At 43.1% G+C, this 23,666-nt stretch overlaps 1 protein-coding gene across 7 annotated transcripts in view; it reads left to right on the top strand.

The window, feature by feature from the left end:
• Abcc5 (ATP binding cassette subfamily C member 5) overlaps positions 1–23,666 on the top strand; it is a 77,107-nt gene that overhangs the window by 25,227 nt on the left and 28,214 nt on the right. For 5 of the 7 annotated variants that reach the window (XM_005331062.4, XM_021730348.3, XM_078043788.1 and 2 more), the window contains exons 4-16: positions 192–347; positions 990–1,137; positions 5,920–6,153; positions 6,280–6,453; positions 7,045–7,192; positions 9,633–9,781; positions 10,097–10,204; positions 14,178–14,534; positions 17,092–17,163; positions 19,505–19,629; positions 19,749–19,821; positions 21,269–21,472; positions 21,909–22,052. In XM_005331062.4, the coding sequence (XP_005331119.2) occupies positions 192–347; positions 990–1,137; positions 5,920–6,153; positions 6,280–6,453; positions 7,045–7,192; positions 9,633–9,781; positions 10,097–10,204; positions 14,178–14,534; positions 17,092–17,163; positions 19,505–19,629; positions 19,749–19,821; positions 21,269–21,472; positions 21,909–22,052 (2,092 nt within the window). Of the gene's footprint in view, positions 1–191; positions 348–989; positions 1,138–3,541; positions 5,168–5,919; positions 6,154–6,279; positions 6,454–7,044; positions 7,193–9,632; positions 9,782–10,096; positions 10,205–14,062; positions 14,535–17,091; positions 17,164–19,504; positions 19,630–19,748; positions 19,822–21,268; positions 21,473–21,908; positions 22,053–23,666 lie in introns of those variants that run through there. The other 2 variants (XM_021730354.3, XM_013361057.4) reach the window with 2 other exon arrangements.

Here is a 23,666-nt window from a genome sequence, read left to right as displayed (position 1 = left end):
TAAGAAGCTCTGCTGGTTCATGACTTATCCGCAAAGCACCAAAATCATTTTTGAAAAATAGGTTAGGATTAGGGCAGTTGGGGAGACCCTGTTTTTAGTCAAGGGTTTCATTTACTGAATAGTGTATTTTAGATAGTGACTGACTTCTCAGTGCATGTTGACAGTTTTGTGATTTGGGTTTCTCGCCATAGACACCAGCACCCAGTGGATAATGCTGGGCTCTTCTCCTACATGACTTTTTCATGGCTTTCTTCTCTGGCCCGTGTGGCCCACAAGAAGGGGGAGCTCTTAATGGAAGATGTGTGGTCTTTGTCCAAGTTCGATTCTTCAGATGTGAACTACAGAAGGTAGGCATCTGTGGTGCACCCTTTTCTCCTACTTCTCCTGGGTGCTAGGGCCTGAGCTAGGAGGGTGGCTGCAGAATTGTGAAATCCACATCTCTGTGTCCTTTAAGGAGCTGAGCTGTCCTGGGGAGGGTGGGTAACCCGGGGATGGCTCTCCCTTTGCTCTTCTGCTTTGTCTCCTATTTTAATCAAATCCTGTTTTAACCTCGGGCTTTCTTTCTCTCTCTCAGCCCCGCTTCTCTTCCTGAGTCTGCAGGGAGATTATGTCGCTGCCTTGTGACAGAATACATTTTTGTGGTAGCTGAATGTACCATTAAAATCTAGTTTGCAGCTTTGCATTTTACCACAGGATCCTTCAGAAAGGGTTGGGACCCTCAAGAAAGGAAATTCTTATGCACAAACAAATTTTATTCAGGGGTAGACCTTTTTGATGGGGGTGGAAGGAAAGGGGTTTGCTCTCATCATTTTCTTTGTTTATCCAGAAAGGGTATTTTTCTCCAGAGGTGAAGACTATGTGAATAGTTTTAAAGAAGAGGCTTGTGTGTGCAGTGACAGGCTGGAGACCAAAGCATTGGCAGGAGGGAAGCTAGGGTGTGTCTCTTCCCCTGGGGAGGTTTGTAACAGAGGACATGTGCCCTTGTTAAGACTAGAGAGACTGTGGCAAGAAGAGCTGAATGAAGTTGGGCCAGACGCTGCCTCCCTGCGAAGGGTTGTGTGGATCTTCTGCCGCACCAGGCTCATCCTGTCCATCGTGTGCCTGATGATCACACAGCTGGGCGCCTTCAGTGGACCAGTAAGTTCTAACCATCTTTTTTGACCGTCTCCAGGGGCCCGGCCACGGCCAGCTCTAACTCTCTCGTTCTGTTGCAGGGGTTGTGCTCACCTTTGGGCTAGTTAGCAGCTTTAGAGATGCCTCCAGACCTGTTGAAAGGGTTCAGTGGATTTGGGAGGAATGGAGGTGTGTCATCAGCTAGGAGGATGGAGGGGCATGATTGTGAAGAGCTGGCTTGCTTTCCTGGGGTTGGGTAACACTGAACTGATCCTGGTTCTACACAGGACAAGGCTTCTTGGTTGTATGTTGATATGAAGTGACAGTCTCGGTCTGGGCAGATGTGTCTTGGCAGTGCTGTGAGTGGGTGAGCGCAGTGTTGTGTGGCATGGGCTGGTGAGCCAGTGTTGGTGACATTCTGAGTACTTGGAGGTGGAGTTATCACATCTGACAGTCCTTTGGCAAATGAACCCTGAAGAAGTTGGAGGACTGTCGAGGTTTTTAGAGTCTAACCTGGAGTCTGTTTCAAGTGTCGGTATATAGTGGAAACCATGGCAAGTATTGGGGTGGCAGCCATGTTTTTTTTCCTAGTCTGTTTGAACACAGAGTAGGTAAGGGAGCCTTTGACAATCACGGTTTCCTGGGCGCCTGTTTCTTACACCTGCTGTGCTGCCTTACACTTGAGATTTTGATTAAATCTATTCTCTACATATTTGCCTTGAGGCATCGGAGCAGTTATACTGCTTATACTGTGCATTTTCCGTGTGTGGGTAAGCTGGAGGTTCATGGTTTTGGTAAGTATGTGCCTAAAATGCATGGTGATTAGGTAACACTAATTTACAGTTTTATTTTCATTTTGTTTTTTAAAATGTTTGATGTCTTTTTTTAAAGTTTTGATCTCGTTTTCTGAAGCAGAGGACACTACTTTTCTGGTATTATGTTTCTATATTAATTGACCAACTAACACACTTTTATGTAAGTTTTAAATAAAAGGGATCATGTAACGAAAATGTTATGTTGTTATGTTATTGACCAAAATGGCAAACATTTCCATAGAGCCAGCTTCCCCCAAGAAGAGCTTCTGTCATTGTTTCACTACAGGGCTGGTGGCTACTCTGATCCTTCATAGAATCCTTTCATCTGAGCAGCATAGTGTCCAGGCTTTCTTGATAAAGCTACAGTGGGTTTTCTTGATTCCACTCTCTTCTAAAAATGAACAAACAAACAAACAAAAAATTCCATGGATTGCTGGGATTTTAATTTTTTACTTGGGGAAAAAAGTTACCTGTGCATGTTCAGCTTGGTGTCTTTAAGGTCACTCCCTCAAGCAATCTGTGTATTCCTTAATCTCTTATTTATAATGTAGCACACTGGGATGCTAATCTCTAGAAAATTCTTTTAGATGCCAGGGAAAGCAGAGCACCTTCCTTTAACAGGAAAACTCAGCACGCTTCTCTTCTTGCCCTCTCGGGAAGAGCAGCTCAAGGCCAGTGTTCTCTCATGGGCTTCCGTCCTGGAACACCTGAGAAAGCAATGGACCCATCCATCATCTCATTGAGAAAAAGATTTAAAAGTCTAAACAATCTAGACTTTGTTTTTGGAGCTCCAGTTCTGATCCATTTCTTTCTAAATGGAAATTGAAGAACCAGGCTGGTTTTGAGATCAGTACTAGCAGTGAGCAGACCTCTGCTTGTGGGCTTCAGTCCTTTTGAGGAAGATGCATTTTAAATTTTTGCACATTTTCTAATCTGGCATGATTTTCTAACTGGCTTCATCTGTTCTTACAGAAATCTACACAAGAACAGACACCCTAAATTCTCTAGCCCCTCACCCCCAAAAACAACATCATTATTTCTTGTTCTCCCTTAGACCTCACTGAATTTTTGTAGTCATACACAGAACAAATGAAACACAATCAAGTTGTGTTTTTTTATGTGTGTGTGTTTTAAGTTGCTGGCCAGCTCATACTAGATATGCGTGCATCAAGATGATCCAAGGTTCCTGATACCAGGGGACCAGCACTCTGTGCGGGGTGCTTAAGGATCACAGTAATGTTAAACTGAGTGCCAGAATCCCTAGGGTATGGTTATGGCCCAAGATGAGGAACCATATCACTAAAGTTACAGAGATGCTTTCGGGCCTTCTTAAACCAAGGTAATTTTAAAAGACTTGGCCTGACCTAGGATCTGTGTGTAAAGAGTTAGCATCTGCCCATAGACCTGCAAGAGAAGGCTGCCTCCACAGCGCCCTCTCTTGGTGTTGCTAGCTCTGCCCCAGGGCCTGGGGGAAAGGACAGTGAAAAACCTTTAGAGAGGTAAGTTCCCACCCCTCCAACCTCTCTCCAGCTGCAGCTCGCTTGGTGCTGTCAGGATCTGGACTTGGGGGGAGTCTCTCTGTAGTGGAACCAGTGACAGAAGCTGTTCTTTAGAATTTTCAGGATGGCTGTATTCTGCGGTCAGAATGAGAGAGTCAAGCTGGGCAGAGTCTCTCGCCAAGAGTTCAGGTAAGGTAATGTTTATTCACTGGGAATGCTTTCCACAGCCAGACAGCTATGCTGACAATCTCGAGTTTTCTCCCAGTTTGTTTAGATTTAAATGACAAATGTGTAACTTTTTAAAAACTGAATTTTGTTTGGATTTTTCATGAAAACCTTCTTTTCTTCCATATGAAATAGTTTGAAATGTCGTTGCTTTTTAAAAACCCTGTGTGTTGGAACCTCTTTAATCTGCTTGTTTCCTCTTTTCCCCCCTCTGCAAGTTTTACATAGTGTAAACATTTGTTGTCTTTTACCTTCCCTGTTCCTCCCCTCTGGGAGGTGCTGATGCTCTTACCCTGTGCTGAAAAATGGCACTCTAAAGGTATGGGAAGGAAAGAACCCCAAACAACAATCTGCTGTCCTTTCACGCCTTCCTTTGGAGACTGTTCCTTCAGTGCCGCAGAATGTGAGAAAGTGCGTCACTGCACGCCATCGTACTGAGTTGCTTCACGGAAGGAGAAGGGGCTTTGGCCCTGTGACTCAGTTCTGCATTTTGGATGCATACTGGAAAAGAAGCCAATCTTCTTGCTAGTAAATCAACAGCCCAGCTGTATGCAATGGGGACCCAAACACTGGATATAAACCCAAAAATATCTGAGGGAGGGAGAGGTGGAATTCAATAGTTCTTAGAATCTGAAATCTTCTATTTGATCAGGTTATTTTCTGGGACTCGATATAAATCTGATTGGTGGGGATCTCCTACAGCCTAGTGAATATCTGGTATTGAGTTACTTTCAGGAAAAATGAGAGACACACATTCACCCAGGGAGAGTCTGTGTTCTGAAATCAGCGTTAGCTACCTCAGGACTATCATGCCTGGTCTCCATTTTTTCTGTTGCTCAGTGCTGGCTCATAGGTGTGCTGACCTTTACTAAAGGAACCAGGGTAGATGGGTGGATGGGTTTTAAGTTAATTCTTTTTCTTCCTTTAGGGTGGGGGATTGGTTTGGTCTTCTTTTGTTGTAGTTTGTTTGGTTTTATTTTTTGCCACGATCAATTTTAGCTACAAGGACTTGAAAAGACTCCGAAGGATGCCAGCAGTTTTTCCTCGAGGCTTAGAATTTTGTGTTCTATCCTGAGCAGAGGTAATTCCTCACGGCCTAATGCACCAATTGCATTAGCCATTTCAAGCAGAGTACCTCTTTAAGGAGTTTTTTGTTTGTTTTGTTTTTAAGTTCTCTTTCCTTAGCAGCAAGGTCTTTATTTCTAGAGAATCTCCTCCATTGCAGAATCATTGCAACTTCAGGAGCCCTAACCAATTAAATGCTGTCAGCCTGATGTACTACTTCGGACTCTGGAAGCAGATATTGGTTCTGTTCTGTATTTCTATTGTGTGTAGTTGAAACAACAGTCAGAGGCCAGATGACCTGTTAGATGGCCAGCCCTGTGTAACTCAACTCTGTATGTTCTCACTGTATGTTACTGCAATGCTCCAGCTCTTGTACAGTGTTTGTGAGATGCTCTTTGAAGATGGTACCTTTATATTTTTTCATTTTCAATAAAAGCACATTACTTCCCATTTCCTGGTATTTAATACTGTCGCTGAATGTGCCTGTGTGAGTGTGTGCCCCGGCGTTGCAGGACCTCAGAGCTGGAGGTGGCACTCGGTGGTTCTTGGGGGCTGGCCGCCTTCCCTCCCTGCAGGTGGTGTTAGACATATGCTACCTGAGGTAACATATTTTTGTTTTTGGGAGGGAGTGGGGCGTGGGGGGAGGGACCATGGGAGGGTCTCTGGATTTTTGATAGTCTGCTTTGTTTGCTTTCTTCTATACTATTAAACTGCTGATGTTTATTTTCAGGAATGTTTTGCAAATGCACTTCTCACTCTTCCCCAGTACAACTGTAGGTACACTGTTCCTTTTTATCAAATAAGCACGTTTGAAACAATACAAAGAAAGGTCTTAATTTCATTTAAAGAAATATATCCATGTGTGGAGATACTGGCATAAGGTCAATATATACTTTTGAAGGACCATGTGTTTAGAATTAATTTCAGCTCATGGACAGGGTTTTTGTTACATTAGAAAGAGTAATGGTTTTGACGGAGTCCTTAAGGAAAAAAGTCTCGAATTAGACCTGCCTCCTGCAAAATGCCCTGAGTAAATGACCGTAGGCAGGTTTCAGTAATATTCAGTCCTCTGAGATGGTTTTGCTTTGCACACGGATCACTGTGCCATGGATCAGCCTACTCTTTCTAACTTAACATAACCCTATGACATTGTGTGTGGGTGCCGTGGGGATGTTGACAGTGGTGTATGTTTCTCCCTGTAGGCCTTTATGGTGAAACACCTCTTGGAGTACACCCAGGCAACAGAGTCTAATCTTCAGTACAGCTTGCTGTTGGTCCTGGGCCTCCTTCTGACAGAAATTGTGCGGTCCTGGTCGCTTGCACTGACTTGGGCATTGAATTACCGAACTAGTGTCCGCTTGCGGGGGGCCATCCTAACCATGGCATTTAAGAAGATCCTTAAGTTAAAGAACATTAAAGAGAAGTCCCTGGGCGAGGTGAGTGCACTTTCCCAGTTTGAGCTCCTTCTTTTTCCTGGGGCCCTGCTTTGTCCTTCATCTTCCTCCTGAAGTGAGTGACCCATGTCCTTGCAGGCTCCCCTCACTGCTCTTTGCATCTTGCAGCTCATCAATATTTGCTCCAACGACGGGCAGAGGATGTTCGAGGCAGCTGCTGTTGGCAGCTTGTTGGCTGGAGGACCCGTTGTTGCCATCTTGGGCATGATTTATAATGTCATCATTCTGGGACCAACAGGCTTCCTGGGATCAGCTGTTTTTATCCTCTTTTATCCAACAATGGTGAGTAAGTCTCCTCGCTGTATCTTGGCAGCTACTCCTTAGGAGACAAATTATTTCCATTGGATTATAGTAGGCATCACCCTGCATTTGGAATTTTCCTCAAAGCAGGTATCTGGTTTGGAAAAGTCTGGAGCTGTATAGTGCTCAGTCCATACAGACAGGATTTTGACTAGACAGGAAGCAAGGTGTCACTTGTATAAAGGCTCCCAGTGACATTGAAAAAGAGTCTGAATGAAAGTCAGCAGGTAGACCCTACCCCAGGTAACACAGGGTTGAATTACTCCATCTTCAGTTGATGCTCACTGATAGGGTGCTCCTGCTTCTGCTTGGGTAGCACTCGGTACCTATGAGCACTATGAGAATAAATAGTTATTTGTCCTCACTGCCATACAAAAAGATATGAATTGAATAATATTTGATTATAATTCAATAAATCACTTCTATTTAAAAAAATAGCATAACTAACTACATGAAATCCGGTCTGTCCCAGAAAACAGGATTACTTGCTTCATTTAAAATGACCTTAAGCAGATATGCAATTCTTCACTTTGAATGAGCTCTAACTTGGCATGGCATTGCTTGTCCTCTCAGATGTTCATGTCACGGCTCACTGCGTATTTCAGGAGAAAGTGTGTGGCCGCCACTGATGACCGTGTCCAGAAGATGAATGAAGTTCTCACCTACATTAAATTTATTAAAATGTATGCCTGGGTCAAAGCATTTTCTCAGAGCGTTCAAAGTGAGTTTAAAGATTTTCTGTGTGCATGGGGAAGAAGGATTTTGTATTCTTTGGGTCTGATCATTCACACTTTGCTTCCTGAGCACATTAGATGCTAGGACTTCTAATGTCTCTAATCATAATGTCCTAGGACTTCTAATATCTATGATCGTGATGTCCTAGAACCTTGATGTTTAAAAGGGGTTTTAGAGATTTGAACCCATAACCTCATCCCACAGACAGGAAATTGAGACCTGGAGAAATTGTGATTTTTCTTAAGATACCACAACTAGTTAGAATAATTTTGGTTCCAAAGCTCCTATATTCTCTCATTCTGCCCTTGTTTTTCCAACTTGGCTGTGAGAATATCACAGGAGATAATACTGAATGATGGCTAAGAGTTCCACTTTTGTCCCCTCTACACTGGTTGTGAATGTACCAAAGTTAGTTGTGGGACCCTGAGGTTTGGCTGGGTATCAGGGTGCCTGGCTCTGCCACTTACCAGGGGCTTTTTAAATTTTTTTAAATAATTGTTTATATTGAATCACAAGGTCCTCAGGGCCTGGCCCCATCCTGATCTGTAAATTCAATGCAGGCATAAACACGTCAAATATGTAAGTGCCACAAAGCTGGGAGGGATCATGATGATTAATACACATTGGGCTTTTAGAACCATCTTAAAAGTTGGAATGATGGATCTTAAAGCTGGTGAAATTTAAGAAGAATATTTAAAGGCACTTTCAAATTTAAAAAAAGAATACTTAGGTACACTTAACCTTAATATAAATGAAAACTGCATGAGCCTTTAATGGACATAATCTCATGTTGAGCTGACTGAATACAGTGATGTTCAACAGCTACTATAATTTTAGGTGGAATAAACATGCCCTGTTCAGATCAAGGCAGCTGGTGTAGTTTCATTAATTAAACCTTCAGAAACTTGTTTTCCAACTCTGGACTCTATACTTTTTTCATGAGGGCTGTTAAGCTAAGCAGCATCTAGAGGTGACTCTCTGAAGTACCCAGCAATGGATTAGGCTGCTTTGTAAAGTAGTAGTTTTGTTTCCACCAGAGTGGAACAAATGGCTTCTAAGTGGACGTGCCAGGCATGTCGGTGGCAGGATGACTGCTGATGGTCCCTGCAGGCTCTCATTCTGTCATTTTATGATCTTTCTGAGATTTCACTTATCCTTCAGTCCTCTATTTTGTATCATAATCTGTTTTTTGTCAGTTTGAAGAGGATTCTCGCTTATTATGCTTGTGGCTAAGATGTATGATCAATGTTAAAGCAATGAGTTGAGTGGATTTTTTGTTTGTTTGTTTGTTTTGGTGGTATTTTGTGGGAATCAAGTTTTATGACTTACACAGTAGGTGTGAAGATACTGTGGGCAGTGGTAATACCTTTAGGGTCAGTGCATAGCTACAAAAAAATCACTTTTGTGTTTAAAATAACTTGCCATTGTGGGAGCCCTGGCGTGTGTGTGTGTGTGTGTGTGTGCGCGCGCGCGCGCGCACGTTTTCTTGATGTTTTGGTATCGTGGATTGAACCTATGGGTGCTTTACCACTGAGCCACATCCCCAACTTGCTAAGTTGCTGAGGCTGGCCTCAAACTTGCAATTTTCTTGCTTCAGCCTCTGAGTTGCTGGGATTATAGGTGTGTCCACTGCACTGGGTTGATACCTTGCCATTTATTGCCCTACTTTCCACACCATGGTTCTAGTGTTTCATGATTGCTTTGTTAATAAAGTATCTGTTTTGTAAATACTTAAGAAAATTATATTCTGCCTATAGAAATTGTATTTCACCCATGTTCCATTTTCTGACTGCTTTTTTTGTGTGGAATTTATCTCATTGCCAACATACACCAGACATTTTAAGAAATCTAATTCTTTTTAATTCTCCAGTGCTGTTGAACAGTCTTTCTATGATTCCTGAGGCAAAAAATAAGCAACAGCCAGATAAGCAAACAAAACTGCCAGTTGTAGATACAATTAATGTATTCATTTCTTATAAACCCAAGGACTCATAAGAAAAAGATAGAAGATGATCCCTGTACTCATTTGTAGCAACTGCTCTCCATTAGATTCTTTTCAGTGACTTGATCCATTTCAAACTTCAGCTCAAATAGTAGAGTCAATAAGTCATTAGACTAATGTTTGCACTGTAGGTATTAAAGGGTCATTTATAAACTTGTTTGTGGGGCTGGGATTGTGGCTCAGTGGTAGAGTGCTTGCCTAGCATGGGCGGGACCCGGGTTCGATCCTCAGCACCACATAGAAATAAAGGCATTGTGTTGTGTCCATCTACACCTAAAAAAATAATAATAAATATTAAAACAATAAAAATAAAAAAATAAAATCCTGTTTGTGGGTGAGGACTGAGTCTTGTTTGGTTTTGGAGGAAAAAAATCCCAATGTTTCTTTTGACTTGGTTTAAAGCTGTCTTCTTTTTTATTCATAGAAATCCGAGAGGAGGAGCGTCGGATATTGGAAAAAGCTGGGTACTTTCAGAGCATCACTGTCGGTGTGGCTCCCATTGTGGTGGTGATTGCCAGTGTGGTGACGTTCTCTGTTCACATGATCCTGGGCTTCGATCTGACAGCAGCACAGGTCAGGGACCCCCCAGGGATGGGGAGCATTGTCGAGTGAGGAGCCAGCCCTTGCAGATAGTGTACAGGTTATTTTTAGTCAGCCTAGGGCTTGGGTTTCATTCTGAAGATACCAGTCAACCTATGGTTCAGATTTACTGAGATTTTAACTGAAGGTCTCATGAAAACCTTATCTTTAAAAAAAAAAATGTGACTCGTAGTAACATTTGACAGCCAAGCTGAGCCTTCCTACCACCTGAAAGGAAGTCGGTGATGTCTTCTCATTGTAGTTGCCTCTCGTGATCATGCTCAGTTTCTCCTCCTTTCCCATTTTAAGGCTTTCACAGTGGTGACTGTCTTCAATTCCATGACTTTTGCTTTGAAAGTAACACCATTCTCAGTAAAGTCCCTCTCGGAAGCATCGGTTGCTGTTGACAGGTTTAAGGTAAGTGACTCCTTGCCCCTCCTCTGTGTCAGGAGCTGCCCCTGGCACAACTCCCTGCTGCCTGTGCTCTAGGGGGCCACACAGATTAACCATACTTGGTTTTGATTTTCTTTGAGCATTTTGGCAAGTTGTTAAGAAGGAGGCATGGAAGACACTGAATTAAGGGATAGACTTTTACCCTTCCTGGATGGCTTGGTCCTGGGCTCAGCATTCCCTCCAGAGCAAGACCCTTCCTCCTAGGCCTGACCTGGATTTATGTCATAACTCACTGGGCTTTTAAGTGATTTAAACCTAGAAGACCAGAATTGCCGTGACTGTCAGGTTTTCCTCCCCTTTATCGTCGCTACTGTCAGTTTGATTGGTTGATATACTAAGTCCTTTTTTGGTACTTTCTTTCTCCTGCCCTGTGATTGCCATTCATGATGCAGTGACATGGAACTAGTCATAAATCTAGATCATGTTGGGAAGTGCAGTTAAGTAAGTACCAGTTTTTTTCCTTGCAGGTGGTTAGTTGATCATACTTTGGCAGTGTTCTTTGTGCCATCAGAATAATAGAAATACATGAAATATAAGAGGAAGATATATTTGGGAGGGTGGAGGGAGATAGATTTTGAAAGTGGTTAACACTCATTTTAAAAAGTTAAAAAAAAAAAAAAAAGCAGCACCATGTGGACTGGAATTCCTTGATGGTGACACTCTTGTGCTCCTGCTCATCTTTCTTGGCCAGTGAGAACACTATAAAAGTGATTTTGGTCCATGAACACTCGAAGCTGAGGTGTTTTAGGGATGAATATCACCCACTTAGAACTCAGTAGAAACAAATTTGGTTTTCCTGTTAAGACTAAAACATACCTTCCCAGAATGTATTTATTTATATTATCTACTTATTCGTAGTTAATCAGGTGAATTTTGTGGATCAAGAAAGCTAGCCCTCCAGAATGCACCCCCATCCCCATTTCCTTCTCCTTCCCCAGCCTGGCTGCTAGAAGGACAAGAGCCAGAGTCACATGAGAAGCAGTGGTCTGACAGCCGTCAGATGCTTCCTGCTTTGTGAACCCACAGTAGCCAGTCATGGAAGAAAGCAGATGTTTTGACCAGAAGTCTTCCCTCCCGTTTGTTTCTATATCTTTGTTAGTAGATGGGATTTGGTTGGATTTTGGATGAAGAAACAGAGTGTATAATATAGTCTTGTTCTCCCCTTGTTTTTCAGGGGTTCACTTCTCTTCACTTATTAGTGAGGACTTGGATTAGCAGGTGGCATTTCATCTCATAGTTCCTTCCTCTGTCCAGGAAGCATCAGAGTTAATAATAGCAAAATCACCCACAGCTCTCTTTTATGTCCCGTGAGACTTCAGTCCAATTCTATCCTCTGCCTCTTGGCAGGGTTTTTCCTTTCTTAAGGTAGATGCGCGGCCCAAGATAATGAGTATTTAATGCTTAATCCTTCCCCAACTCTAAGCTGTTTCTTTCTTATTATCTTCATGTGCTTATTAATTAGAATTATGTTCACTTCATTAGGATTGGGGAGAAGTAGCTGGTTTTTAGGTGTAATTCACTAGAGGAAATCTGCTTCAATCCCGGGAGACCACCTGAGGCCATCTTTTTTTAAAATTTTTTTAAAAATTTTTTAGTTGTAATGGACACAATGCCTTTATTTTGTTTATTTTTATTTATATGTGGTGCTGAGGATTGAATCCAGTACCTCACACATGCTAGGCAAGTGCTCTATCACTGAGCTACCACCCCAGCCCTGAGGCAGTCTTTTGAAATAAGACTGTTCTTGGGATTATATCTCTCCCATCATCTTCTAGGAAATGGATATGAGAATAATCAGGATGGGACTTGCCTGTTTGGTTTATTTTCTGCATATTAAAATTCAGTGATGGTGCTGCAAAAGTGCTTTCACCCTCTGTCTTCTTTTTTTTTTTTTAAGAATTTTTTTAGTTGTAGATGGTCACAATTTATTTTATTTGTTCATATTTATGTGATGCTGAGGATCAAATCCAGTGCCTCACACATGTGAGGCAAGTGCTCTGCCACTGAGCCACAACCCCAGGCTTCACCCTCTGCCTTCTTATTTTGCATCGTCACCTTTCTCTTTTTAAATGGACTTAGGGTTCTGATGGGTAAGCAAGTGTGGTATTTGCTCTATTTGATCTGCCTTGGAAGTGCATCCTGCACAAGAGCTCATTGCTTCCTGTTGAGTAGTGTGGATAAAGGATAGACAAAGGGATAAAATTTCTAGGAGAAATAACTTGTTGAAGGGCAGTTGTTTGCTTGTCACTACTGTAGCGTGGTTACGTTTTATAAATAAAAATACAGGATGCCCAATTAAATACTGCATGGGATATACTTATACTGAAAATTGTTTATTATTTATCTGGAATCCAAATTTAACCGGGTGTTTTGTATTTTATCTGATGTCTTGCATTTTATTTGTAACCCCTCTTCTGCTCAACTGATACATTCTGGTTTTTGTCTTTTGGCAAATGAAAGTAGCGTTTTGATGATCAGTGTTTCATGGTAAAGTTGAGGTTTACAGTTTGTGACCTCTGAGATTCTGTTGTCATCCTGGCAAGTGCAAATCCAAGTAGATATAAATTCAAGAGTTGTAAGACCCCCATCTGCCTCACCCTGTCAGGGTAGGGCGACCTGAACTGAAATCCTCCTGGGACAGGGCAGAGCTAATAATAAGGAAAAGTAGAGGAAGAACTGTACACATGATTAGGCACCAACATATTTCTTAGTAGTTCATTAAGGCCTAAACTCTCTTCATCCTCTTAATAACTCCAGGGGAGAGAATGATGGAAATTCTGTCAGCCTGTGGTTTTACTCAATGACGGTGATCAAAATATTTATGTTATTTTTAGCTCAATTTCTCAGGAAGGCTCTGAACAAATGAAACCAAACAGCTGTTTTCAGAAAGCAGGGACTAAACCCAAGATTGATCAAGAGTGAATATTATCTAGGAAATTTAGAATCGTGATACTTCTAGGAAGACTGGGGATTAAAAATGAGTAAAAGGTGATGATATAAGGGGGGAAGAAAGCAAGCTTAGAAGTTTAGGACCCAAGAGAATGAGAAAGGGAATATGTATTATATGCAATAGCACAAATTCTTAATTATTGGAATCTAAGTGGGGTGGCATTCTATAGAAATGACAGATTTAAGAGGATGGTCAGAAGAGGACTCAAGTCTTATGGGAAGGTCCCAGGCTGTGGTTTACTGTGGTGGTGTTTCTGGTTAATTTCAGAGACTCTTCCCGCTTCAAGCATCCCATTTTCCTTCCCTTTAATTTAACTGAGGGTATCTCTGGAAGCAGACTGGAGGAAAGGGGTCTTGTTCTCCTTCCAAGGGGTCTTTCTAGGGGAGATACCCTTTGCTTCCATGTAGGCCTGTCTTTTGTTTTGTTGAATTCTCCCAAGTTCTAAGGCAGGGCTTTGAAGACATGAGGATTTCTTATCAGGAGGAGTATACGGGAGATAGAACCTTAGACCCTCTATTCAGTTCATCCTCTTCCAACAGGTGTCAGGTTGCAGGTGAGGGAGGTGGGCAGGCTTTGTGATCTGCAGGAGTGTTCTGGAGGGAAAACAAGATGGTGAGGGTCTGTATAGGGGATCAGAGTGCCTTTAGGGTGTCCTACCTGCTCCTGAGTTAGAACAAGGGACTGCATAGCAGTTCATTGTCCTTTTGGCCCATATTAGGCCAGCAGAAAAGCAATGAGTGGCCTAGCTTAGTGTAGAGGGTTGGGTCAATGGACAAGGTCCCTGTACCTTCTGTGGTTGTCCCCATGCTCTTGAGACCCCCTTGGCGGGCCTGAGGCGAGGCTACACTAATGAGCTGCCTTTTGCCCTTCAGCTTCCTTCTACTGTATAGCCTGATGTGTTTTGCTACGTGAGTGTGCACCCTAGGCTTGTCTCCCTGGTCTTGATCCAGTGTCTCATCTTTGCACCTCTCTCACAACTCCTATCAGAGTTTGTTTCTAATGGAAGAGGTTCACATGATAAAGAACAAACCAGCCAGTCCTCACATCAAGATAGAGATGAAAAATGCCACCTTGGCATGGGACTCCTCCCACTCCAGTATCCAGAACTCGCCCAAGCTGACCCCCAAAATGAAAAAAGACAAGAGGGCTGCCAAGGGCAAGAAAGAGAAGGTGAGGCAGCTGCAGCGCACTGAGCATCAGGCGGTGCTGGCAGAGCAGAAAGGCCACCTCCTCCTGGATAGTGACGAGCGGCCCAGTCCTGAAGAGGAAGAAGGCAAGCACATCCACCTGGGGAACCTCCGCCTGCAGAGGACGCTGTACAGCATCGACCTGGAAATTGAAGAGGTGAGCTGTCCACCTCCACTCCCACCCCCTTCGCACCCACACCGTGTCTGGCATGCCTCCCCTTCTGATCTGGGAAGAAAAGGCAGGTGCAGTTCCTTTTAGCAAGGTTCTCTGTGGCTATAAATGATTTTGAACCAAAAAGCAGATTGGATCAGCTGTAATTTCAAAGGGAATATTTAAGCATTTAACAGCAGAGTTAATAACAACTGATCTCATGAGATGTTCATTTTATAAACAAGGAAATGAAGCATTCAAGTGGATTTTCCAAAATTTTGCCCTGAATCAGTTTCTGGCTATCATAGCTCTATGTGAGCTGCAGTAATTATTTCTGGTGTTATAACTTTGTGTGGGCTCCCTGTTCCCGGTAGGCTGTGCATTGCACAAGACCTGGCACAGGGTAAGTATTCTTGGTGCTTTTTACCAATGGTTATATTGTAATCATTTATTTTAAATGGAAGTGAAGCATCATTTTGGTATATGATGTCACAGTACAGGTGGTACAGGTCAGGCAGGAGAGGGGCTGGTGCAGGTTCAAAGCTTTTAAGATACAGACTAATTAGGAACCAGCACCATGTTTAAAGGGCTGTAACATTCAGAGGACACAGTCATATGCATATTCATTTCTTCAACAGCCATTTTTTGAGTGCCACCTATATGTCAGGCAATGTTATAGGACTGGGAATATAGCAGCAAAAATCCCTGCTCTCCTAAAGTGTACATTCCAGTGGCACAGACAAACAATAAACAAGTCTAATATATCCTGTGTCAGATTGTGATAAGGGCTGTGAAAAATGAGGTGGAAAGTGCTGGGGTAGGGACAGTTGGGATTGCAGTTTTAGTGGGTTACCAGAGAGAAGGTTTCATTTATTTTATTTTTTTATTTTTAAAATTAATTTAATTGATATATTATAATTACATGTAATAGTGGGATTCATTGTGACATATTTACACAAGCACGTATCATAATTTGGTCAATTTCATCCCCCATTTTCACCCCCTTTCTTTCCCTCTTTCCTTCCCTCAGGTCCCCTTCCTCTACTGGTGGGAAGACCTCATTTAAGAAGTAGACTTTTTTGTGGGGTGGGGGTACTGGGGATTGAACCCCACTGAACTACATCCCAACCTTTTTTATATTTATTTTGAGACACAATCTTGTTAAGTTGCTGAGGGTCTTACTAAGTTGCTTAGGTTGGCCTCAAACTTGTGATCCTCCTCCCTCAGCCTCCTGAGTCTGAGGGATTACAAAACAGGGAGGGGAAGGGACAGTGACACTTGCCAGATGTCTTCTCTGCACCAGGCACTTGCTTCTTTGTTGCTGTCATACTTAGTCACCAGAAAATTTGCGTTTTTCTCTGTGTAAACCTACCTGGCCTGAGCAGAGCTTGAACTGTGACTTGATCTCTCATTACCACCAGGCAGTGATCTTTCAGACTTACAGACCATGTCAAACTGTTGTTTGCTCAACATGCTTTTATTACATCCCAGACACTAGGTTTTATAGAGTAACTCCTTTCCTTGGGTGCTCAGAGTCCAGTGAGGGAGGCAGACACAGTGTTGTTTTAGGTAACAAGGGTCACATGATTAGCAGGTGCTGGTGGTTTTGGGATTCTAGTCCCCCCCTGCCCCTCCAGTGTCTGTGCTCCTTCCATACCACCCAGTCTTCCTTCCTTCCTTCCTTGGGCCGTCTGTCCTTGAAAACTTGTAAAGTCATCTGTCTATCCTTGACAACTTTCAGCACTACCTATTGGGAATTCATTTGCTTATCTGAGGATAGTCAGCCCTCTGTATTCATGCATTCCAACAAGCTGCAGATAAAAAGTATTTATTTGGTGGAAAAAAAATCAATCTATATTGAACACGTGGACTTTTTTCCTTGTCCATTATTCCCTAAACAAAACAGTATTACAACTATTTGCCTATATTAGGTATTCTATGTTATCTAGAGATGGTTTAAAGCATACTAGAGGATGTGTGGAGGTTATATGCAAATACTGTGCTTTTTTAAACATCCATAGATTTTGGTATCCTCAGGAGTCCTTGAACCAGTCCCCATGGATCCTGAGTTAATCGCAGGCTTTAGTTTCCACTTTTATTTGAAATTGATGATGTAAATATTCCTCAGATTTTTGGAAATATCTTTCAGAAAAACATATGCAACGATGCACCTACTTTCCATTGACAATGCAAACCCTAGAGAAAAATTATAATTTACAAGAGTCCCACCTTCTCTTCTAAAAAATTTAAAAAAAAACAAACATGGGTTACCAATAAAGTTGGAAAGAAGCTTTTTCTAAAAGTGGAATACCATGATGTATGTGGAATGTTTAGTCTTTTCAAAGGCTTTTCTCTGTTACCTCAGCGTATCCCCACACAATCCCTGTGAAGTAGGCTGCTAATGAGTGAGAAAACAGGTACACAATGTGTTGACTCATCAGGATGACAGTTACTGTGTTGATGAATTAAAGTTAATGCATTTTTCCTTAAAGAAGTTGCACGCCTTAGATGAGTGGTTGGTGGTTTCTTAATGATCTTCCTTTCTTGTGTGTGCTTTGTCCAGGGTAAATTGGTTGGAATCTGTGGCAGTGTGGGAAGTGGAAAAACGTCTCTCATTTCGGCCATTTTAGGACAGGTAAGATTTCTGTTATTGCCCTTGACATGTTCTGTTTCTTTCTTAGGACTCTACTTAGCAAACATCTCAGGAAAAATGAGTTCATTTGCTGAAGAGTCAGGAGAGGTGGAAACAAAGGAACCTTGGTCTGTTTCCTACCCTTCTCTTCCTCCCAACAGCCTGTTTCTGGAAGGGCACAGTTGACACCTGATGAGTGACTAATCTGTGCCCTAGCTGGCATCATTTTTTCTCTGTGCCTTCTTTTATTCAACACATATTTATTGAATGCCGTAGATATGTCAGATAGCATGTTGCGAAGTGGGAAAGAGAGGAGCAAATGCCCACACTGTAGCAAAGGGTCAACCCGCCAGGCTCCAAAGCTGGGGTGGCGCATGCCTGAACTCCCAACTATTCAGGGGCTGAGGCAGGAGGATCAAAGTTCAAGACCAGATGGGGCAACTTAAGTGAGACCATGTGTCACAATAGAAGAAAAAGAGCTGGGGGTGTAGCTCAATGGTAGAGCACCCCTGGGTTCAGTCCTTGGTACTACAAAAAAACAAAGCAAAACAAAAAAACTGGGCTGCCAGGATTTGATTGAGAATCATGGCAGCACTCAGTGTTCAGCCTAACCACCAAGGGAGTTGTCTCCTCAAGGAGTTCATGTCCAGTGGGAGGCTAGGCCAGCCAGCTAGATACACAAGCACATCACAAGGCCATGAGTGAAGAGTACACAAGCTGCCCAATGGACAGCTGTCAGCACTGAGAGAGGGGGACAAAAGGACAAGGACCCTCTGCTGAGACAAATTGTCTTTAATGTTTTTGAACCAAATAATGAGAAGAGTCCAAGGTACCTGTGTGCTTTTAAACTTGGATTCATCTACAGGTTGAGGTGGGAATGAACAAAGGACCATTCCTAGCTTTTGATAACGAGATCTTCTGAATCGCACATTCTTATTGAGGACATGAGACAAATGGGAGTGGGGGAGGGTGTTTCTGTGGCCTCCAGGTTAGGGACTATTTCCTTGTCTGTTTGGTATCAGCTGTCACAGTTGGTGACCTGTGACTCTTCTGGAGGGCAGTGTTGCCCTAGGCAGTCCAAGGAGGCTACATTCTGCTTTAGGACACTCTCCAGTCCTTGGGCCCAGCTGGAGGTCTTTGTAAAAAACTTCCTAGATGATTTCTGAAAATCAGCCAGATTTGAGTGCCAATGGTGAGGTACAGAGATGAGGGTACTGAAGGGAGTAGGAAAAGCACCATTTCTAAGTTCTGCTCAATAGTCTAACAGTGCAGTGTTTGATGCACTTTTGGGGTGCACTGGACAGTGTTAGGTCGAAACTCAGGAGGGCTTGATCCTCCTGGATCAAGTGCTGGAGGCCCTCTCTCTGACAGGGAGGCTGAAGATGTTGGTCAGCCCTGCTTCTTTCAGATTTAACTCTTCATTGACATTACTGCTGTGTGGGGTCTGTGTAGCTGCAGCCAGGAGAAGTGGGTTCCTAAACACTTTGACATGCACATCCTGAGTGTTTGCCTGTCTCTGGGTGGTTAGGTGTTATGGTCTGTGGCATACACCTGTGTATGTACTGTGAGTGTGTGTTTGAGGTGTTTGAGAGGACAAGCTTTATGTGCAAGAACTACCTGTCTGGTTAATGACACTTTGTTTCAAAGCTATAGCATCTCTAACCCAAGACAGATGTCTACTGTAGGTCTCAAAAAGAGCCATGATAAAATTGGTAAATCAATTCACACCAGGCATCGTGACTGAAAACATTTCAGAGCATATGGCTCATTGTGCAGTCCCTTCCCATTGGAGGGGAAGGTCTGTCGTCCTTACATGGGTGCCGTATAATACAAGCTTATGTCTAACCTGGAATTTTCCCCCCTTTGGTCCTCATTTTACAGAAGCAGCTGATCTAGGCAATGTTCTGGATGAATTCTGTAGATGAGTTGGTTTGCCCCCCCCCCTTGAGGCAGACATTGGCTATAAATCCTTACAACATTCCCTCCAGGGGATGTCAAGTGCAGTCCAAGGATTCCCTGGAGTCCCTCCTGGCTTATTAAAACATAGTTAAAACAGTTTACAGATAGGAAGAGTACAACTTGGCCCATGGCAATAGGCTGAGTGAAGTGTTTACTCAGTCAAGTTGTGGTTATACTGGGTTTCCATCTCACGTAAGCAAGGAGAACTTCAATTTTCTTTGCTGCTGAAACTCTTTAGAACAAATGTAGGGTCTAGACTTGGGTCCAAAAAGCATCCAAGAAAGTTGCCAAAACTTTAGATTCCATTGAGGAATGTATGGGGGTCTGTTGGCTTAGGGTGATGGTTTCAAGTTATGATGCCTTTGTATGGTGTTTGTCTCCCTAGATGACACTTCTAGAGGGCAGCATTGCCATCAGTGGAACCTTCGCTTATGTGGCCCAGCAGGCCTGGATCCTCAATGCCACTCTGAGAGACAACATCCTCTTTGGGAAGGAATTTGATGAAGAAAGGCAAGGAGTGTTTGGTTTCTGTCATGCTTTCCATCTTGGCCACGTGAAATGCGAGGCAGCCTTTCAGCAGGCTCTGCTCCAACCGTGTCCTTGACACTATGTCACTTTGTGTCCTTCAGATACAACTCAGTGCTGAACAGCTGCTGCCTGAGGCCTGACCTGGCCATTCTTCCCAACAGTGACCTGACTGAGGTACAGGCCTTTTGTATGGGATGTACACATTTAGCACATTTAGCAGGAGGGGCTCTCTCTAGGAGAGGTGGAGGGTTGGGCCAGAGCCCCCTCCTAGGATGCATCCTAAATGCTTGGGAGAAGAACCACAAGGGGAGTTTTGCTTTCATTGAGCCTTTCTGTTAAGAAAGCATTTATTCATTAGCAGAGGGATATTAACCCTGTTTTAAGTATCTAAGTTTTCCATATGTCAATTTTAAACAAAATCCTATTGTTGATTTAATGTTTTTTACTCTATTCAGATGTTTTTAAAGCCAAAAGTCAAGCATGTTTATTACAAACTTCTTCCCTGGAATTATTTTGCCAACTGCCTTATTCAGTCTATAGAGTCCTCTTCCATTAGAAAGAGACCTTAGAACAAATCCATTTTTCTCTGGTTCTCTGCACTGGAGCAGTTTCCAGAGGCATATCTCAGGAACTAGTTTTTGTTCTTCAGTGTTAAAACTTATATCCCTGAGCTGCCCTGGAGGCCCCGGGAACTGGCATTTTTATTCAGCTTTCTTAATTTAAATCGCTCAAGCCAGATTTGGCAAATGTTAGTTCAGAGTTCTCAACTCATGGTCTCCAGACCAGCAGCATCAGAATCACCTGGGAATTTAATAGAAATGTAAATTGTCAGCCCATACTCCAGACCTACTGAATCAGACATTGGCCATGGGGCCCAGTAGTCTGTTCTAACAAGCCCTGCAAGTAATTCTGATGCAAGTCAGGTTTGAAAACGTTTAAATTAATTGAATGGTTTTTTAAGGACAAGATTCCAAACAAGCTAATTACCATATGACAATAGATTTCCTTGTTTGTTCATATGGTAACATTTAGAAGATACATTGTATGCCAGTAACAGGTGCAGCACCTGCTTGACACTGGGGATATAAAGGATTAAGACAACCCTCTGCATCCTCACAAAGCTTATAGTTAAGGACATGACATACCCAAAGATGTAGGCACAAAATAATCTGATGAAAGAGAGTAAAGAGGTTAAATGGCTCTGATCCCAGGGTGTGGGAGGGGGGTGTGCAGTGGCTCTGAGAGCTGCTAGGCAGCCAAGGGCAAAGGTTCTGCTTCATATGTCCTATTTGGGTGTTAAGATTCTATTAGGGCTGTTCATTTTTAAGCAGTGGTGAAGCATGGTCAACTTTGTGTTTTGGAAAGATCTTTCTGCCATGTGGAGAACGGATTGGAGGGGTGCCCAGGGGCAGTGGCAAGGCCAAGTATAGGACTGATTGGTACCAGGTGATTCTGAGCCAACTCCCCAAGTTCCTGGAAGGATCATAGTGGCAGTTTATTCAGGCAGAGAATTCAAGAGAAGGTGCCAACTTGAGAGGACAGGTGACTGTTGACTGTTGTGGCCACAAAGCACTGTTTCAGACTTGACCTGAGGGCTTTGCTGTGCTTCCGGGCCCTGTAGATCGGTGAACGAGGAGCCAACCTAAGTGGTGGACAGCGCCAGAGGATCAGCCTTGCCCGGGCATTGTACAGCGACAGGAGCATTTACATCCTAGATGACCCCCTCAGTGCCTTAGACGCCCATGTGGGCAACCACATCTTTAACAGTGCTATCCGGAAGCACCTCAAGTCCAAGACGGTTCTGTTTGTTACCCACCAGTTACAGGTATGGTGTGCTTTTCTCTAGGCTGCTCGCCTTGGCTTGGGAAATTAGACATGGGATGGTGGGAGGAAACTTTGTGGGGCACCTGGAGATTCCTGGAATTAAGAATTTTCATTTCCTCAGCAAATTACCTCCAGTCCCATCATACCATTGAAGCTCATTATACCAGCATCTCAGTTGGCCATGTGAGTCAGAGATCCTTGGAGCATATTAGGTTTTGCATATGGGTCAGCAAGTGAAAGGGCTGAGAGATGTGACTGAAAATAGAGTTTGGGTATAAGTGAGTGGGGAAAGCAGTGTGTCCAAAACTGTCTCCAGATATCACCAGATGTCTCATGGTTGACCTAGGTCACTTCCAGTTGAGACTTGCTGAGCTGAGGTTTGGGTATTGATCTGTATTTGCACAAACACGAGCAATCATCCCTGCTTTTGTCTGCAGTACCTCGTTGATTGTGATGAAGTGATTTTCATGAAAGAGGGCTGCATCACGGAAAGAGGCACTCATGAGGAGCTGATGAATTTAAGTGGGGATTACGCTACCATTTTTAATAACCTGTTGCTTGGAGAGACACCCCCAGTTGAGGTAAGGTTTGCATGTGTCTCCTTTTTGTGCAGGGAAGTCATGGCTGCAGTGGGTACTTGGGAGAGCTTAGCTGAGTTCCATGTCTGTCTGATCTGCTGTGTGTTCCTAAGACCAGACTGCTGTGAGTTCCTTTACATACTGGATCTACTCTAGGAGAGCAGGGTGGGGAGTGGTGAGCTAGGCTTTCTGCTGCTGAGAACTTAAGAAGATGTGTGCTGTTGTGTGGTCATAGCTTAGCTTCCTAAACTCCATCAACCTTGACTGAAGCAGTGGGAAGTCCCCCCCCCTTTTTTTTTAATGGGTGAATAAGTTGCCTGGGAAAGGAAATTAAATGTGTACGTTGGGAAACAGTCCAATGGTGTCTTGGTTGCTGACTTTGCACCTATCACTAATACCTACTGTTTGCCAGTTATTGGATTAGGCACTTTATAAATACCATTTTCTATTTAGTCATTTTATGGGCACTATGTGGTCAAATAAGATTATCTCCCACTTGAAGAGGGAATTAAAGCTCAGAAAAGTGAAGCAGCCTGCTGATCAAGGGGGTTTTGACCCAGAAGTGCTGTTTGTACCCCTCCTCCTGTGCAACCCTCAGAGGTGGTGGCTTTGCACACCCTCCCTCTGGCTCCAAATTGGATGCAATCAAGGGCATGCTCAGAAGTGGTGAAGGAGACAATGTTTTCTTCTTGCCATGTGCTGTCTGACCTGGTAACCTCAGGTGACTTAGGCTGGACTGAAAACTGCTTTCTTGGCTACCAGGATATTCTGATGTCAGAGTGGGACAAAAGCAGAAAGTTATTGGGACCTTTTCTGGGAGTCTTAGCTCAGTGTTTGGGTTTCACCTCTTTTGACTTCAGGTACAGCACAGCTGACTCTTCCTGATTGATGTTTTTAGGCTTCTGACATAACTCACACCTCCAGGGTTCATCAGTAACTTCCATAGAGACCCCTGATCCAGATTTACATGTCTGATCTCTGTGATTCTTAGAGCACTCTGGACTCCTCAGGTCATTTCCTCATCACTATAGATATGGGGGGCAAAATATGAGAGAAAGAAGCAAACATGAAAATGTCCAAGGAGTAAAAGAATACTGAGTCAGCGTGTGGTGGTGGAGGGAACATCCTTTCAGCACGTTTAACTTTTTTGAGCTTTGGTTTCTTCAATTTAAAAAGCCAGTAGCATTTGCCTATAATCCCCAAAACTTGGGAGGCCAAGGCAGGAGGATTGCAAATTCAAAGCCAGCCTCAGCAACTTAGTGAGACCTGTCACAAAAAGAGCTGGGGATGTACTCAGTATTTCCTCCTAGAATTGTTGCATTGATTAAATAATATGTAACGTTCTTCTTCTGGTAAGTATTCTACAAATGTCGGTATCTTTTTAGACAAAACATATATTCAGGCACTGCAGTAAATATAAAATTTGGGGCCCTAACTTGTATTTCACATAGAGCTCTAAATTTTATACTTTTTAAGTTTTTTCACTGTCAACTTAAAGTTTAGTTTAAAAGCCTGCTGGGGACATGAGGCTGACAATATGACATAGAGTAAAATGCAGGGGACTAACTATATTAAGGGAATTTCCTAGATAATAATGTGGTAGGAACTTGGCAAAGA

The sequence above is a fragment of the Ictidomys tridecemlineatus genome, chromosome 3, assembly GCF_052094955.1.
Source record: "Ictidomys tridecemlineatus isolate mIctTri1 chromosome 3, mIctTri1.hap1, whole genome shotgun sequence".
NCBI classification, from domain to species: domain Eukaryota; kingdom Metazoa; phylum Chordata; class Mammalia; order Rodentia; family Sciuridae; genus Ictidomys; species Ictidomys tridecemlineatus.
Note: the sequence above shows the minus strand (reverse complement) of the source record. Positions and strands in the feature narration are given on the sequence as shown.